This window comes from Melopsittacus undulatus, chromosome 11 (genome assembly GCF_012275295.1).
Source record: "Melopsittacus undulatus isolate bMelUnd1 chromosome 11, bMelUnd1.mat.Z, whole genome shotgun sequence".
NCBI classification, from domain to species: Eukaryota; Metazoa; Chordata; class Aves; order Psittaciformes; family Psittaculidae; genus Melopsittacus; species Melopsittacus undulatus.
In genome coordinates this window covers 656568-673885 of record NC_047537.1, presented here as the reverse complement: position 1 = coordinate 673885, position 17318 = coordinate 656568, and the positions used below count along the sequence as shown (strand labels likewise).

General features: G+C 57.2%; 1 protein-coding gene across 1 annotated transcript in view; it reads right to left on the bottom strand.

Annotated features, from left to right (window-relative positions):
• The window catches only part of RXRA (retinoid X receptor alpha), an 82948-nt gene that overhangs the window by 19604 nt on the left and 46026 nt on the right, over positions 1–17318 (bottom strand). Inside the window, exons 2-4 of the mRNA XM_034067869.1 lie at positions 8203–8468; positions 4484–4634; positions 3357–3536 (exon numbers count right to left, since the gene is read on the bottom strand). Of these exons, the coding sequence (XP_033923760.1) occupies positions 3357–3536; positions 4484–4634; positions 8203–8468 (597 nt within the window). The remainder of the gene's footprint in view (positions 1–3356; positions 3537–4483; positions 4635–8202; positions 8469–17318) is intronic.

Here is a 17318-nt window from a genome sequence, read left to right as displayed (position 1 = left end):
GCTGATGGAGGCAAGCTGCAGCCGCACTGTAGCCAGCCCATTACAGTATCTGTGCCTGGAGTCAGGACTGATCCTGGGTGTAAGTTACTCAGCCCAAGCCCCAGCACCAGGGCAGGACGGCCTGGTCTGCAGATGGGCTCCAAGCCGAGGAGCTGCTCACGTCCGGAGGCAGCAGCAGGGCAGGGAGAAGCAGGAGATGGAGCAGGGCTGGTTCCCAACTCCGCTCCCTGCAAGCAGTCCAAGGGCAGCCAGCGGGAGCATGGGAAAGGCTCCTCACTGGTATTTCCTGCTCAGCGCAATCCCGATCCCAATCCCGCAGCACTGCCAGCAGCAGTGGGGCCAGGACTCCATCACACAACAGTGATGCCTGTGGGGTGGGGAGTCCCCAGTGACCCCTTCACCCCTGAAGTAACCCCAGCCAACAGCACTGCATGCAAGTGCCTTCATCCCCAGACCCTCAGTGCTCACTCCCACCTCTTCACAAGACCTCTGCCTCCCTAATTCCAAGGCAGATTCCACAGTTTCTCTTCAAATTACAATGCTGCTGATACACCTTAGACCTCAATGAGGAACAGATCAAGCAGAGTTATGCTTCTGGATGCAAACAGCCACCCCCACAGTAATAATCCCTGCCTTAGTCAAGATCCCTGATGGCAATCTTAATGTTGTTGATTATCTGGTATTCGGTGGGAGACAGAGAACAAACCCCAAAGCCTCACACAGCTGCCAGTAATTCACAGGGGAAAATGTTCCCAGTTGCTTGTTTATTATCACTGCAAACCCTCAGAGTCCAGGAGGCTCATTCACCGTGAACACAGCGCCAGGATCTATCATAGCTGTTCTGAATGGGAGCAGTAAGAAGGGATGTACACAGCAGAAGGAACCTTCTGCTCCTGCAGCCTTTCACCTCCTCAAGCCCTGAAACAAACCCTCCTGCATCCTTCCTCCCTCTAAATCAACCTCTTAGCTATGCAAGAAGCCCTTTCCTTTCACCCCTCTGGCACAGGTTGTGGGTATGAACCCCTCATCCTCCCAGCATCACCCTGCAGGTCTGCTCACCACCATGCAGGGTGCCCTTAGCAGCTATTCTCTCATCAGAGCTATAGCCCTTGCTTTAAAGGGTTTTACTGTATTTCCATGACACACAAATATCTTTGGGCTACAAGAGAGATACTTCTCCAGCAGGAATCTGCTGTGCTTTTATGCAGCAATAAATTAGGTCTCCAGAGAAAGATAATTTTGGGGGAAATGAGGCCTATTATCCTGGTTCTGTTACTTAAAAGATGCAACAAGTTTACACTAGAGGATAAGAAGCCAGCTATGTTGTGAGTACAGGCAAAAGGAATTAGCAAGACAGGATTTAACCCAAAACTGTTCAAACTGAGGTGAGGGGGAGGCAGCGGGACTGGTGCAAGGACAAGGCTCCTGCCTGGCAAAGGATGGATGCAATGGGAAGGATGTTCTGGCTTTGGCAAATCAGGTGGCTGTCATGTGTCAAACTCAAGAGCTGCCCAAACCCAAAGCTCAGCAAGATCCAGCTTCTCACTGTCAGGTCTGGGCTAACACTGGGACATCTCCAAACCTGCCCCGAGTTTTTAGGTTTATAACAAGAAGAAGGTTTCTCTGAGGCCTGGGAGAGTCATTCCAGCCCTCCCTACATGGGGATCATACCCCAAACATCTGCTCACTGCCGATGCCCTGGCTGAGCCATCCCCAGCAGTGCCGGTGTCAGATGAGCCAGCGCTGCCCGAGTTCGGAGGCTCCATCTGTCACACTCCTAAATAATTGCCTGATGGTTATGAATTCATTTGGTATTCACTGTGATAACGTTAATCAAGATGAATTAATGGAGTCCTCACACTGCATGTGCTCCCTGGGGAACTCCACACCATGGAGGAATTCATTAATGGACCCGTAACGCTGCTGCCCATGGAATCACCACCGGCAGCAGGTACCCGATCACCAGTGTCAGTGCAGGGTTAAAGTGTTACTGATGGGGTTCCCTTCTCACTACTGCTGGGTTCCCTTCCCAACCAGCTCCGGATTCTCTTCCCTGTGGATGCTGGCTGAGGCACTCTAGGGGGCTGAAAGGAAAGCAAGTCTCCAGCTTCCAGTGCAATGGGAGGGCAATGGGATGCTCCACAATGGCAGGGCAATGGGATGCTCCACAATGGCAGGGCAATGGGATGCTCCACAATGCTCCACTCTCCCAACCACAGGAGACTTCTTGGCTTCTTTTTAGCCACCTGAGTCTCCCATGGCTGGAGATCAGCCTTTCCTCCTCCTGATGCACACACCCCATGGGATCCTGTGCGCTCCATGCTCTGCCCACCTACAGAGCAGCCAGGGCAGTGCCACCTCCTGCAACATGGAGCATTATCCCTGCACTGCCCCTCTCATCTTCAGAGGCATTTCCTGACTGTCTCCATCTCAGACTGGAGGTCTGGAGCTCCAGGAAGCTCTGCCCCCGAGCTCCAAAGGGTTAAGCTCTGCAGGGCCATGGACGAGCCCTGAGTGCCCCAACTCCAAACCCATGCAATCCCCCCACACCTCGAGCCCAGACGGCTTTGACAGCGCTCAGGGTGGGTCCTCAGGTGACCCCGCATGGCCACGCTGTGCAGCACTCAGCTGCAGCTCCAGCACTGCCCTGCTTAATTAATGCTCCAGACAGGACTAAGTGCTCTTCAAAGAGCCCCGGCTGGAGCGATGCTGCAAGCAGAGTGCCTGGCGGAGGGACGGGTTTATCGCCACTCAGGGAGGGGAGTGTGGCTCTGCAGATGTAAGGGGAGAAGGCAGCAGAGAACTGAGCAGCACCACGGGGTCATTCTCACGTCACGTCTGGTAAGAGCCTGTTCTGCCAGCAGCTTAAAACAGATGCAGTCAGCATTTAAAAAGAGCATTTGAAAGAGGCACTGCCAGGGAGCCTGAGAGCCTGCATTTACATTCCAGTGAGGGGAGAGAGATCTTTTACCAGACTGAATTCCCTTCTTCTTCCCCATGAGAAAACAAGAGCAGCATTGGTGCTGATGGGAACAGGGCTGCGGCGGAGCAGCCAGTGCTCGGTGCGTGGGCCCAAGCAGCAGACCCTGAGGAAGAGGATGGTGACCAGTAACCCATGAGTTAAACCTGGTCTTCATCTCCCCAGGGTCCAGCTGGGGAGCATCCTGGGGCTTGGCACTGGTTTGGAGCCCAGAGAAGACCTCGGCTGTGGCGCAAAGGGAAAACACAACCCGCGGCACAAGCAGCCCTCGCAAGGCTCACACCAGCTCTGGTGCCCGTGATGCTGGCAACAGGAGCACCCTGGTGAAGGTACCCCCAGCACCCCTGGGTGCCCAGCCAGGCCACCCCTGCCTCACCTTCTCGCTTCATGCCCATGGCAAGACACTTCTGGTAGCGGCAGTACTGGCAGCGGTTGCGCTGGCGCTTGTCGATCAGGCAGTCCTTGTTGTCGCGGCACGTGTAGGTCAGGTCCTTCCGCACCGTGCGCTTGAAGAAGCCTTTGCAGCCCTCACAGCTGTAAACCCCATAATGCTTTCCTGTGGGGGAGAATGGGGTTAGGGGGCTCAAGACACAAGAGGAGTTTTGCTCACCATGAGCACAGCAGCCATTGCAATAACCTCCACAGGGAGGTAGGGGACAAGATGCTGGAACATCCAGTCTAGGTGATGCTTTGCCTAGCAAGGATGGCCCAGACCCCTTGAGGTCCCTTCCAACAGGGTATCTGATGATCCTGTGGCTCACTGAGCGTCCCCCCTTTGCTCTCCCTGGCCACAAAGACCATCAGCAATGCCCAAGGCCATGTCTGCAGGAAGCAGGGGTTTCTTGGAGCTGGGAATCAAAAAGCAGAGGCTTCACCTGACTTCCATAAATCAGGATGCCCTCCATGAGCTACCACCTGCCTTATACAGGGAAAGCCCTTGTCGTTCCTTAGCCATACATCAGGGGTGAGCATGCAGTGAAACTGCGGGGACCCCCTCATCCCCTGTGACCTACATGGACTCCCCACACCAGACACATGCCCCAGCCCGCCCTGCACCCCACAACCACCCTCCTCTTGAAGCCCCAGAGCCCGACAAGAGATAGAGGTGTCCCTAAGGGCCTCACAAACACGGCAACCACAGCACTTCTGAAGCAGAAAGCTTTTGAAACAGCACAAGAATAAAGGGAATTAGCACATCTTTATCTCCCCGGAGTGCAGACACTCCATGTGAAGCACATCCCTCTATCTGGCGCTGTGTGACAGCACCACCGTGGATCAAAGGATGGTACAGAGGGGGATGCTCACTGATGCCTTCTCTTCAGACACAGGCTGTGCTGCTCGGGGCTGAGGATGCAACCCCCTCAGCAGAGACCCCTCAGGTCTCCTGCCCCCCCAGGGCATGGGCAGCTCCTCTCCCCATGGGCTGTGTGCAGGGAGCTGTGCCAACCCTGGCCATGCTCCCAGGGCACCCACTGTGACCCCCGGGACAGGCACTGGCCTCACCTGAAGATCTGTCCCCGCAGATGGCACATATGTGCTTGGTGAAGGAGGCCATGGTTCCTGAGGGATGTGCTGGCACTTTGAGGACCCCGTTGAGCCCCAGCGGGGGCTTAATGTCTTCTGTGCTGCTGACGGAGTTCATGGGCGAGTTGAGCTGTCAAGGCAGAACCACAGCGCTCAGCGGGGAGATGGGGACACGGATGTGGGGCTGAGCAGCCCCACAGCTGGGCTGGCTGTACATGGGGCAGGGGACAAGCTTCCAGTGGGGACAACATGATTTGCAGTGATGGTCTGTGGGACAGCAGCTGGCTGGGAGCAAGCACTTGCATGGATGATGAAGGGCAGGACATGCACACTTTAGCTCTGCGATTTATAGATATCCTTTTAGCATCATCCCTCCAAAGGAACCTTCACAGTGAGTACAGAGACCCCAGATGCACCAGGGCCTGGCCTTCCAGGGCTGGTTGGGTGGGATGCTCCTCTGCAACCTCCAGCCTTGCAGCAGCCTCACCGCACACCTCCCATCCCCTTCCCAGTGAGATGGGTCCCCAGTGGCTGGTGAAGAAAGCAGAGAACTGGCTGGAAGCTGAGAGCTGCTGCAGCCTCATGGTGCTGGGACTGACCTGGGCTGATTCCCACATTGCCCCATGGAGGGGGGGAGAAAGAGACACTGAGATGTAGGACAGACACAGGGACAGGGGCTGGGGGCAGCCGGGCTCAGGCAGCTCTGGATGCAGCACAGGCAGGAGGCTGCAGCTGCCCTCACAGCCTCCATCCCTGCCAGCTTCTAAATCCAGGTTGGATACGCAGGATTTGTGCCTTGGTTTGTTGTGCTTCTCCACCCTCACAGACACACTCAGCAACCGCACTTGTCACACGTTAATGCAGGGAAATCCCAGGGCTCATGATCCCACAATTAGAGCTGCTCCTCTGGCTGTGAAGGCTCCAGGCTGTGGGGAGGGCTTAGCAGGAGGATGACTAATAACCATGGAACAGAGCAAGGAAAACCCATCCCGGAGAAATGCGACGGATCTGCCTCCCCCTCCTGCCTGTGCCAGCAGAGGAACCAAAGGCAGTGGGACCCTGTGCCACCGAGGATATGCTCCTAGGGTTCAGCTGCTGCTTGGTCACACTGTGATAGACAAGACGTGAGGGATGAGTGGGCCCCAGGCAGGAGCACTCGTTGGGGTCTGTGGGTCCCCATCTTTGTGCTACCCTGTGAGCTGCTGCCTCTGCTGCACCACAGCCCTCCAGCTCCAGGAATCCCTCCCACATCACTTCTGGAGCCATTTCCTCACTGCCTGAGTTTCTTTACTATGAGAGTGGTGGGACACTGGTACAGAGCAGCAGTGGCTGCCCCATCCCTGGCACTGTTGGGGCCAGGTTGGACACAGGGCTTGGAGCAGCTGCTCCAGTGGAAGGGGTCCCTGCCTGTGCAGGGGTTGGAGCTGGAGGAGCTTTGAGGTCCCTGCAACCCAAACCCATCTGTGCTGCTGTGATCCTATGCTGGTGACAAACCCTTCATCATGGAGCCCACCAGGGCACCCCGAGAGCACCTGGGGGCCAAATGGGCACAACCACAATGGGGTAAGGGCTGCGCCTGCCCCAGCACCACCCCATGGGGAGTTGTGGGGGGGGGTGACCCCCCCTCCTCAGCCCCACACGCAGCAGGACACGGGGCTGGAGCTGAGTCAGCCTGGAGGCAATCACGGGTTCCTCTGGCAGCGCCGGATGGGCCCCATGTGCTGGGGGTTCCCCCGGCGCCCGCAGTGCTCGGAGCGGAGCCATCACACCCCACACCCGGACCCACACTGCCCCCCCCGGCTCTGCCCCAAACCCCCCCACAAAGCACCGAGCAAAGGCAGACAGCAGCTCTGCAAGAGCCTAATCCTGTGTCTGATCCCCTCCTGCTCACCCGAGCTGCTGCAGCGCTGCCTGGGGCGGTGGGAGCGCGTGGGAGGCCCCTCCCCAGCTCCTGATGGAATCCTGATTTTCCCTGTTTTTCCATAATTTTCAGGCAAGAGGGTTTATAAATGTGTTAGATCCCAGGAAGCAGCCGGGTCCAGGCTCAGAGCGCGGCTCAGACCTCGCTCCCCACTGCAAACTGCCCCGATTTCACTGACCCAGACACCTCATCCCAGCTGCATCCCAGCATCCCAGATCCCATGGCAGGACCCCCACCTCACACCCTGATACTGGGGCTGCGTTTGGAGACCTGGGAAGTTGCACAGTGCAGTGGGAGGGCGCTGGGAGCAGTTTGAGCATCCTCCGAGCACTGGTACCCAGGCTGCTGGCTCCTCACCCTGCTGGACCACACGGGACAGGAGTAACACCCCAGTCCACCCCAGTGCTGCAGGAGCTGCGGTGAGGGGACCACCACCCCTTGCACGCCCTGTGCCCTTCTGCTCCGCTGGCTCTCCAGAGGTGATGAGGCATGGCCTGATGGCAAGTGGCATCTGCCATCTGATGCAAAGCACCTTCCATCAGTGCCATCCCTGTGCGGCCATGGGGGCCTCTCGCCTCATTACACCACTGCAGTGCTGGGGGGGGCTGTGTTCCCCCCGAGCATCAGCCCCACTGCCTGCCTGCACCATCCTCATCCTCCCAGGTACGTGCCTCTGCCTGCTGCAGAGATGGGACATGGACCTAATGTGCCCAGACAGGGAACAGATGGTGGGAACCATTAGGCTGGAGACCTCCTCACTGTCACCTCCAGGAAAGCCACTTAAGACAAGCCCTGAATGAAGGCTCCTGCCCGGCGCCAATGGAGCCGCTGTGGTGCCAGCTCACCCCCAGCACCACGCTCTCAATTCCCCTTTTCTGCCCTTTTTCAGTTCCCCCGGCTCACTGCTCCCTACAGCCACTACAATTGATGCAGGGGGTGCATTACCCCTTCCCTGTTTCCACCTCAGCTTACGGCTCATCCCGTGCTGCTCCACATCCCCCTTCCCACTCCTTCCCCACTGTTTTGGTGCTCTCACTGCTAACGTTGCTCTGCCCCTGTTCCCAGGCCCTGTTTCAGTTCCCCTTCCCCTGGCCAAGGGACACAGGCAGCACATCCACCCCATGCACCTCCTGCCTTGGGATCGGGACCAGCAGACCCGTTATCCCTGGGAACGAACCCAGCAGTTAAAAATAAAGGTGCCGGCAGGTGCCTGATGGGGCCGGGAATGATGAACCCGCATCCAGGGGCAGGTGGAGGCCAATTCCTTACTGTGCCCTTTCACTGAACACCACCAGCAGCAGGTGGCAGGGGCCAGCCCTGTCCTGCTATTTTTAAACAGAGCTCATCACTCCAGGCTTGGAGGGGTTTTACCTCATCACCAGCCACTGAACATCATCCCCTGCCCTCGAGGAGAGCCCCTCAGGGTGCACCATGGGGACTGTGGGCTTCCCAAGGGAGGGACGGGGCACTGAGAAGCACTGGGGCGGCTCCAGGTCCATCCAGAGCTTCAGGGTTCCCAGAGGCAGTCACTGCTCCCCTGTCACCCCCAGCATGGGGACAAACAGGGCAGGACTGGAGGGTCCAAGCGATGGGAGGTAATGTATGGCCATACACTGGCTGTGTTGGTCCCTTGTAGCCCACCCAGGCCACTGCAGTATCCTGCTATCCGGGGCTTGCAGCAGGGAGAGCAGAGCCCGTTCTGGATCAGGAACCCCATAGAGGTGGCTTCTCCCTGGCTATAGAGGCAGCTGCAACATCCCCACCACTGTCCCCTTACCTGTGGGCTGCTGGTGCCGAATCCCAGGCTGGGGGTGGAGGGGACGGACATCGAGTGCGGGCCCATGGGGGAGCTGATGACGGAGAATGGAGGTCCCATGCCATTGATGGGTGAGCTCAGGGTGCTGATGGGTGAGTGGAGCTGGCTCGGGGAGCCCAGCGAGGAGCCAATGCCTGGCCCGATGGACGGGTGCAGGGAGGGGGTGGCCATGGGCCCCCGGCTGGTGGGAGAGTTCAGGGATGTGGAATTGACTTGGTTGGAGAAATCTGTAAGAGAGGAAAGAGAGAAGCAGGGTTGAGTCTCCCATCCAGGACAGGACAGTCCCCATCCCAACTGCATCACTGCACAAGCCCTGAGCAGAGTCCCCCACTCCCTGCCCTGCCATGGGGCTGCTCTGTACCTGCCCTCCAAATTCCCAATGCACCTTTCACAACCACCGTCTGCTGGAGGACCCTCACAGACACATGGGCAGGTGCTGAGGGCATTTCCACCCCGAGACCCATCAGGATGCCTGTCTCCATCCTGCTCATCACCTGCTTTACACCCTGCTGCGAAGGCAGCATCCCTGAGGGCTGATGCCTGGGATCAACCCACCACTGCTCTCCAAGCTGCAGGATAACTCGGCTCTATCCCCCAGCACGGGGGGGCTGCACCCGCAGGCTGCAGTGGTGAGGATGGAGGTTTGTCAGTGACAGTGTTTGTGCACTGCTGTTTGTGCACCCAGGGCAGGAGCGTGCGGAGGGGATCCTGCGTGTGCAGCAGCCCCTATGGCCCCGCATCCCGGGGGAGCAGGAGGAGGAGGGTGGGAAGGGGGGTTAAAAATAGCCTCAGTTCTGCCGAGAGGAGCCAGGAGCCATTCCTGGCACATTTCCTCCCATCCTGTCACGCTGCAAAACAATCCGCAGCGAGGAAGGGGATGGCTGCAATGGAGCTGCCGGAAGGCGCCGGGGGCCCCACGGCATCGCCCTGCTCACCCCAACACCACCGGCACTGCCCCGGCTCACACCGGGGGCACTGGCACAGCCGCTTGCCATGGGGCCGATCATGGGGGTCCCAGAGCCACTGCTTTTGGCTACAGGCCCCAAAGTGGCCTGAGCCTTGGGAAGCGGTGCCTTCAGTCACCTGCACCAGTGCCTTCAGTCACCTGCACCGGAGCCTTCAGTCACCTGCACCAGTGCCTTCAGTCACCTGCACCGGACCAGCTCTATCCCCAGGATTTTGGAGCAATTAGTTCCAAATTAGCAAGCCCAGCCCCAGCAATCATCCCAGAGATCACTGATCCCAGCAGGAAACCCCAGCAAAGGTCCAGCACAGCAGTGATGCTCCTCTCCAAAGCCATGGAGCCAGCTTCTCCAAAGCCATCCCAGCACTGTGCCCAGCATCGCCATGAGCCAGCACCAGTGGCCCTGGCATGTGTCTCCATGGCAGAGGTGAACATTCCCATCAATGGGGACTGGCCTGGCCTCGGCTCCCGCAGGATGTTGATATAAAACAACCTCCCACCACCACGGCACCCACAGCTCAGTGATGTGCAGTGGCACAGCAGCAACCCAAGGCTTTGGGAATTGCCTTGGGAATATTCCTCGAGGCTTTGGGATTTGCTCCTGGGGTTTAACACAGCAGGACCGGGTTCCCTGGCTCTCTGCTTTGGGTGCCTTTAAAAGGCCGGGATGGGTGCCACAATGTGCTCCAGCCAGCTGGGATGTGGCCTGTGGGAATGGGGTCCCTGCCAGCACTTCTCTGAAGGACCCCCAGAAACCCTCACTAGCCAAGGGGATGGATGGATGGACACCTTCCAAGGATGCGCTGGATCCCTGGCCAGGGGAAACAGGCACTTGACCTGCGGGAAAGGGAAGGCAGCAAAGCACAGTCCTTCCTTTAAAAGATCCTGAATAAGGCAGGAGAGGTCACAGGCAGGTTACTGGCTACCGGCCCATGCCTACTCAAGCACATCAGAAAGCAAAGCCACGTGCAGGGCTGGTACCTCTCCTGAAATACCCATCCCTGGGTACCAAAACACCCATCTCCTGGGTACCAAAACACCCATCTCCTGGGTACCAAAACACCCATCTCCTGGGTACCAAAACACCCATCTCCTGGGTACCAAAACACCCATCCCCTGGGTACCAAAACACCCATCCCATGGGTACCAAAACTCCCATCTCCTGGGTACCAAAACTCCCATCTCCTGAGTACCAAAACACCCACCCCCTGGGTACCAAAACACCCATCTCCCGGGTACCAAAACTCCCATCTCCTGTGTACCAAAACACCCATCTCCTGGGTACCAAAACACCCATCCCCTGGGTACCAAAACACCCATCTCCTGGGTACCAAAACACCCATCCCCTGGGTACCAAAACACCCATCTCCTGAGTACCAAAACACCCATCCCCTGGGTACCAAAACACCCATCTCCTGGGTACCAAAACACCCATCCCCTGGGTACCAAAACACCCATCCCTGGGTACCAAAACACCCATCCCCTGGGTACCAAAACACCCATCTCCTGAGTACCAAAACACCCATCCCCTGGGTACCAAAACACCCATCTCCTGGGTACCAAAACACCCATCCCCTGGGTACCAAAACACCCATCTCCTGGGTACCAAAACACCCATCCCCTGGGTACCAAAACTCCCATCCCTGGGTACCAAAATGCTCATCTCCTCGGTCCCAAAACACTCATCCCTTGGGCCCGTGGTTGCTCCCAGCCCCAGGCACTCTGCACCTCCCCTCACCCATCCTGTTTACACTTCCCACAGACATGGTCCCGGCACCCAGCGAGGAACTGGGTGTGAGGTAGGGCTGGTCTGGAGCAAATAGCTCAGGCAGCAACAAGAGCCAGGGAAGGAGGCGAGAGAAGCACTAACCCTGCATTGCACAGGCCCGTCGGGGAGAAGCATGTGCAGGCACAGACACATCTGGGTGTGTTCTCACCCCAACCCTTGGCCAACCGCTCTGAAACCTGAACCAGACCTGAACTCCTTCAGAGCACCGTGACGCAAAGCTCAGTTCAAAGCAACCCCTTGGACACAGGGATGTTTGCACTGCTCATCCAAAGGCTTCCTCCTCTGCAGCCCAAACTGCACAGCTCCCATTGCTGTGTGAGCAGCAGCAAAGGGAAATGTTCACCTTCAAATAACTGCAAATAGGGGAAAAGATTCAGGTCCTTTTTTCCATGGTAAAATCAAGATTCCACCTGAGGCAACTGCACAGATACTGCCAGAGCATGGGATGCTCCAGTGGGAAGATGGAGAGATGGGGATCAGAGCTGGACGTAAGTCATAGGATCACAGAATCATAGAACAGTTTGGAAGGGACCTTAAAGCTCATCCAGTCCCTGCCACAGGCAGGGAAACCTTCCACTAGAGCAGGTTGCTCCAAGCCCTGTCCAACCTGGCCAGTCAAGTCCACACTCCTCACTCATCACAAGCATCCCTGAGGACCTTGAATGCTAAGAAGCACTAGAAAACAATGGATTACAAAAGGAAAGAAGCCTCAATTGATGGAACATCCCCATAGAAACAAACAACCCCAAACTGATGGATACTGCTGCAGATGGGAGGTATTCTGCCGAGCACGTCTGCAGCTCAAGCAGTGTGAGACTGTCCTGTCGGGGTTGTGACTATCTCCTGACCAAAATAAACTGTGCCTGTTTCTAAAAACAAACCCTTCTCCAAGCATTTCCCCTTGTGTCACACCCATAAATTGCAGCTATTTTCTCTGTGTCCTTTGTTTAAACACAACGACCTCTGTATATCTTGTGGATGCCCCAGGGCAGTTGGGTGATGGCAACCAGAGCTCCTCAGCAGCGCAGGAACTCAGTGGAGCTCTTTTCCCTGTCTCTAAACTACAAACACGGGAGCCACGGAATGTGGGGGGAGGATTTTCCCCACAGAATATGGCATTTTGGCCTGGGCCTCATGATCCATGTGCAGCGATGGAGCATGTTCCGCAGCAGAGAACCCGCCTCAGATGAACACACTGCACAGAGATGGAGCCACCGCGTTTGGAGCTGGTCTCAAGACAAGGAGCCTGGTCCTGTTTCTCTGGCACGGTGCTCATTGCTGCCCTGCCCCTTGCAGATCCCTGTCTCTGCAAGCTCCCCTTTGGATCCATCATCCAGTGGGGAAACTGAGGTACAGTAATGCCCTGACAACACAACAGTCCCATCAACAGACACAGAGCAAGCAGGAATCAGGCTTATGTGACCTTCACCAAGGTCACACAGGAAACTGGAGCCAAAGCTGGGAATAGATTCCGGCTATTGCAAGACCCAGGCAGCATCTCAACTGCTGGCTCAACCTTACTCAGATTTTCCCCCTCTCCTGCCTCCTGACAGAGTTCTTGTGCTATTATTAATTCTCAGTAAGGGAAGAAAATGTCTTCATAAAACTCTGGTCCCCATCCTCATTCGGCTGCCACTCAGCCAGTGCAGACAAGCACCAAATGGCCCTGAGCAGCTTCATTGCTCTTTTCCATCCCCTTGGCATTCCCGGGGCTGAAAGCTCCAGTATGGACCAGCAAACGTCCATGTCTGGATCACAGAACCACAGGATGGGAACCTGAAAGCTGACACAGCAGCATTATCATGGGCTGTGATTTTAACATTCCTAGACCACAGAATGTCCCAGGGCAGAAACAATCACAAGAGCACAGAGGTGCTTTTCTTCCCAGGATAGCTCATTTGTACCAGAATAAACTGTACCAGCATAAGCTCTCCCCACATAATCTTCATTTACGTGTAAGAGGCTTTGCCGGTAAAGCTCCAGTGACCTCGCTGATGGAAAACCCTTCCTCACACAGCCAGGAGACGGGAACTTGAACAGAACACATCTCAGGGCACACACAGACTGCAGGAGAGGACACAACCCCACAGCCCATCCGAGTGGGACCAGAGGGGCTGCAGGGACCCCATGGCCTCAGGGGTGTAGGGACCGACACCAGCTGGGCTTTGGAAAGCTGCTCTCTCAGCCCTGTTTCCGCTTCCCCCCCAGCACCTCTTCCTCCCTAATCAGAAAGCAGATCAATTCTGAGTATTAAACAGCAGGAAATGCTAAATTTGGGTGGCCGCTCCCTTCCTTCGGCAGGCTCAGGCTGTGCAGCACTGCAGGGCTGGAACCAGCACCAGCAGCTGAGATCAGGCTTTGGCAACGTCCTTCTCCTCCTGCTGCGCTGCCAAGTGTCACTTCAGTGCTGACCATGTTCAAAACTGACACCCAAATGCATGGGAAGCTGCAGCACTGAGAGCACTGAGAGCACTGAGAGCCCTGAGAGCTGCTCCATCGCTGCCCCTGCGGGTGATGCATCCCTCAACAAACGTGGCACTCAAAACCATTTGCTCCCATTCCTCAAAAGCGGAGCAGAAACCTCTTTGTGCATCCATCCAAGGACCCTGACGTGATGGAGGATTCCTCCCCTCCCCTTGCTGTCCCTGTGTGGGCAGCACAGCAAACCCAGGCACCAGTGGTCAACAGCCTGCACGTAAAGTGGGATGCTGAGAGCCACAGGCAGGCACCAAACCGGGGCAGGACACGAGGCTTTGCCCATAGGTTTCATGTGAAAACAGCCATGGTAATACAGTGACCACAAGAGGTCAGGTCCTCACTTTTGTCCCTGATCAAAACCTAAGGAACACAGAGTATGTTTACAGCGGATGGATTTAAATAGCCCCTGGCCTACAATCTTGAGTAAGTTTGCTCTCTATTTACACCAGCACAGCTGAGAACTGAAGCAAAGATGGAGCAAGAACTGACTCTGCCCCTGCCAATGCTGGCTGCTGCTGTGGACCTGACAGTGTCCAACATGGGAGCCTGGCTGTTACCCCAGAAACCAGACAAGAAACAGCACCACCCTGCGCCTCCAGCACATCAAACTGCACTTACAGCACTATGCCCACCAAGGAGTGGCAAGCGAGCCCATTAAGCCACCAGGTGCTCCATCAGTGGGAATGGGCACCCCAAGATGCCATAGAAGATGTGGCTCTGTTATCCATACATCCCTCTGAGCATCGCTGCCACACCTATAGGCAAGAGGGTGCAGCAGCACTGGACCACCAAGCGTCTGGTCCTGAGTAACCAGGATTTCACCCCAGAGTAACTTGACTTGTATCTCCTTTTACATCCCTGGAGTCACTACAGAGACAAACCCAAGGACGTCCCTCTAAGACCCCTGAGGTCGGCACAGGGGACACCCCCATCACTGAGCCTCTTGCAGGCACTGAGAACCCACCATGTGCAGCCTCCCTTCAGGAACCTGAGGTCTGGGGGTTCCTCACTGTGCTCAGCACGTTCTTGGCACTGCGGAACTCCAGCCCCACACCAGTGGTGGGAACTGGGGTTTGGTGGCTCCGGCACTGGGGGTTCCTCCTCCCTGCGGGTTTCACTCTGACCAAGCCAAAACCTCAAAGCCATTGAGCTCCTCACCCCAGTTCCCCCGCAGTGGAACCCTTGGCATGACCACCCCAAACCCAGCGAGGGGCACAGCACATCCCAGGGCCTCCAGCCGGGGTCCTGGTCCAGGGGTTCCCTTGCTGGAGGAGATGCAGCAGCATCCCTCTGGTGCTGCCGCCTGCCCATCAACAGCTGCTGCCCCTCACCCCACACCTCCCAGTGGTGCCCAGAGGTCTGGTGACCCCCATGGACGGGGGAGCAGCCCCACTGCGGACAGGAGGGTGCAGGAGGGGCACAGACCCCACTCTGGAGCATGCCCAGCTCCAGCACAGAGGCTCATTCTGCCCTCTTTTGCCTTTCCCCCCCATGCAGCTGCCAGGAGCCCTGTGCAGCACAGCTCACTGCTGCAGCCAGGGCAGAGCCGGAAGCCTGTGGGGACTGTTCCCATCTCCGAGGGGGAAGGACTCCGAGGAGGAATTTTCCAGAAGCCGCCATGTCAATGGAGGAAACGCTCCCGAAAGCCTCTTCCTGCATCCCTGCACGGACCCATCACCAACCCCCTCCCCACCCATGAGGGTACCCAAACCCCGTTCCCTTTGCCTCTCCCCCGCAGCCGGGGCAGCCCCAGGAGCCGTGGTAGGGAAGGGAAAAGCAGGAAGCGTGAGCAAGAGGAGGACATGGGAAGTGTGAGGAGCGCAGGGGAAGGCTGCGCTCCGAGGGGGAGGGCGCACCCAGCAAACAAGGGTTCTGCTGATAAAGCAAATGTGACTCAATCACACGTTGTGCAAAGATGTCACAACAGTCCTGAGGAATTACAGGCTCGGATTTCACCCCTCAAGGGCCGGCGCTGTCCCCGCTCTCACAATGTGCTCTGTTCTGCTGTCAGCGCCGCAGCCACTGCCCCTAATTTACTGGCTGGGAACCGCGGTGGGACCAGGCAATAATGGGGCAGTGTGCGCCGAGCGGCTCCTCTCAGCCCCCTGTGCCCCCCCCCGGCAGCCGCTGCCCCAGCCCAGCCCCACATGATCCTGGGGATCATGGGATCCCAGCCTGGGTTGGGTTGAAGGGACCTTAAAGCTCCTCCAGCTCCAACCCCTGCACGGGCACGGACCCCTTCCACTGGAGCAGCTGCTCCCAAGCCCCTGTGTCCAACCTGGCCTTGAGCACTGCCAGGGATGGGGCAGGCACAGCTGCTCTGGGCACCCTGGGCCTCAGCACCCTCAGCATAAACTATTTCTTCCTTTTATCTCAATCTCCCCTTTTTGAGCTAAAAACCTTCCCCCCTTCTCCTGACTCCTTTTGGGTTGTCCCCACGCACCCCAAAAGGAAGGTTTGGGGGTTCAGACCTCACTACCACAGCACAAGGATTGAGCCCTCATCCCTACCAATGGCCCCTGCCACAAATCCTCCCCAGTCACAGCCAGGAGCAAACCAGGCCATGCCCAGAGGGAATTTGTACCTCCTGGTGCTCAACAGCAACAGTGAAGCCAGAACTGCAACAAAAGATGCCAACAGAGGGGAAGATGCTCCCCCTGCTCTGCACAGGTGAAGGGCTGCACCCTGGGGTCCCTCCAGCCTTTCCCAATGGGCATCACCCACATGGGCACATGGTGCAGGTGGTACCCGGGTGCTTCCTCATGCCTGTCCATCCTGCCCCAGGAGCTCTGCCCCAAGCTCCTCACCCCTGGCCAGTGCTGACCTCCCTCACTCCATTCCGCTGCCCAAAACGAGCTCTCTGAGAGCCCATGTGCAGTGGTCCCGCAGGCTGCTGAAGCTCATTATGGCCTTTTAATTACATTCAATTGCAGTTTTATGGCCTTGTGGGCAAATGGGAAGTGATCTGATTGCCCTTGCGGGGGTGCTACGCTCTGAGCTATGAACAACCAAGCAGGATCCAGAGAGACATGAGGGAAACCCAAAGCATCAGGCTTGCCCTAACAGAAGGAGAAGTTCCCTCTCAGGTCGAGGTTCCCGCAGTGATGCACTGCACTCACGGCACACATCGTTCTAAAGGATTGTGTGGCCAAAGGGATGGGCAGGACGGGATGAGGGGTGATCCCCATTCCCGGAGCAGGGAAGAGGCTTGGGAAAGGCTCCCCCCTGCCCGGGCAGGCTGCACAAAGGCAGGTCTGCCTGTGCGCTGCCTTTGGGTTTAAGTTTCTGGTTTGAGTCCAAAGCTAATGAGGCTGCACCAAGTCCAATCAGATACAGCCTGGGCTAATTGAGCTCGGCACAACGGGTCAATGTCCAGCGGGTCTCTGTTGCAGGCACCCTGTCAGCCCGCAGATAACTGCCAGGGCCTGGGAAGGACCCTACAAAATGCTTGTTCCATGTCCTGTCACAGCCTGTTGGTGCTGCAGCCCCAGGTTAACCCCTTGGGCACCACCAGCATCGTCCTGGTGGCTGAGGAGCCCCAGGAGCAGGGCTGGAAGTGCGTGAGTGGAGGAGGACACAGGGCGATTGCCACCCCACACCAGGCACCTGGTGAGTAATGGCACATGCCATACATCACCTGGGGAGCAGAGCCACCAAACCACAGCAAACCCCAACCACACAGGTACCAACCAACCGCAGGGCAGCCAAGCACTGGCATCAGGGAGAGCAGCAAGTGCCAGAGGGAGAAAGGAGGGGGACAGGAGCTCTTCACACCCGTAAGCAGGTTGGAGCTATGGAGAAGCCCCAGTTGAACCCAGCAGAGGAGGCTGAGCCCAAGGCCACACA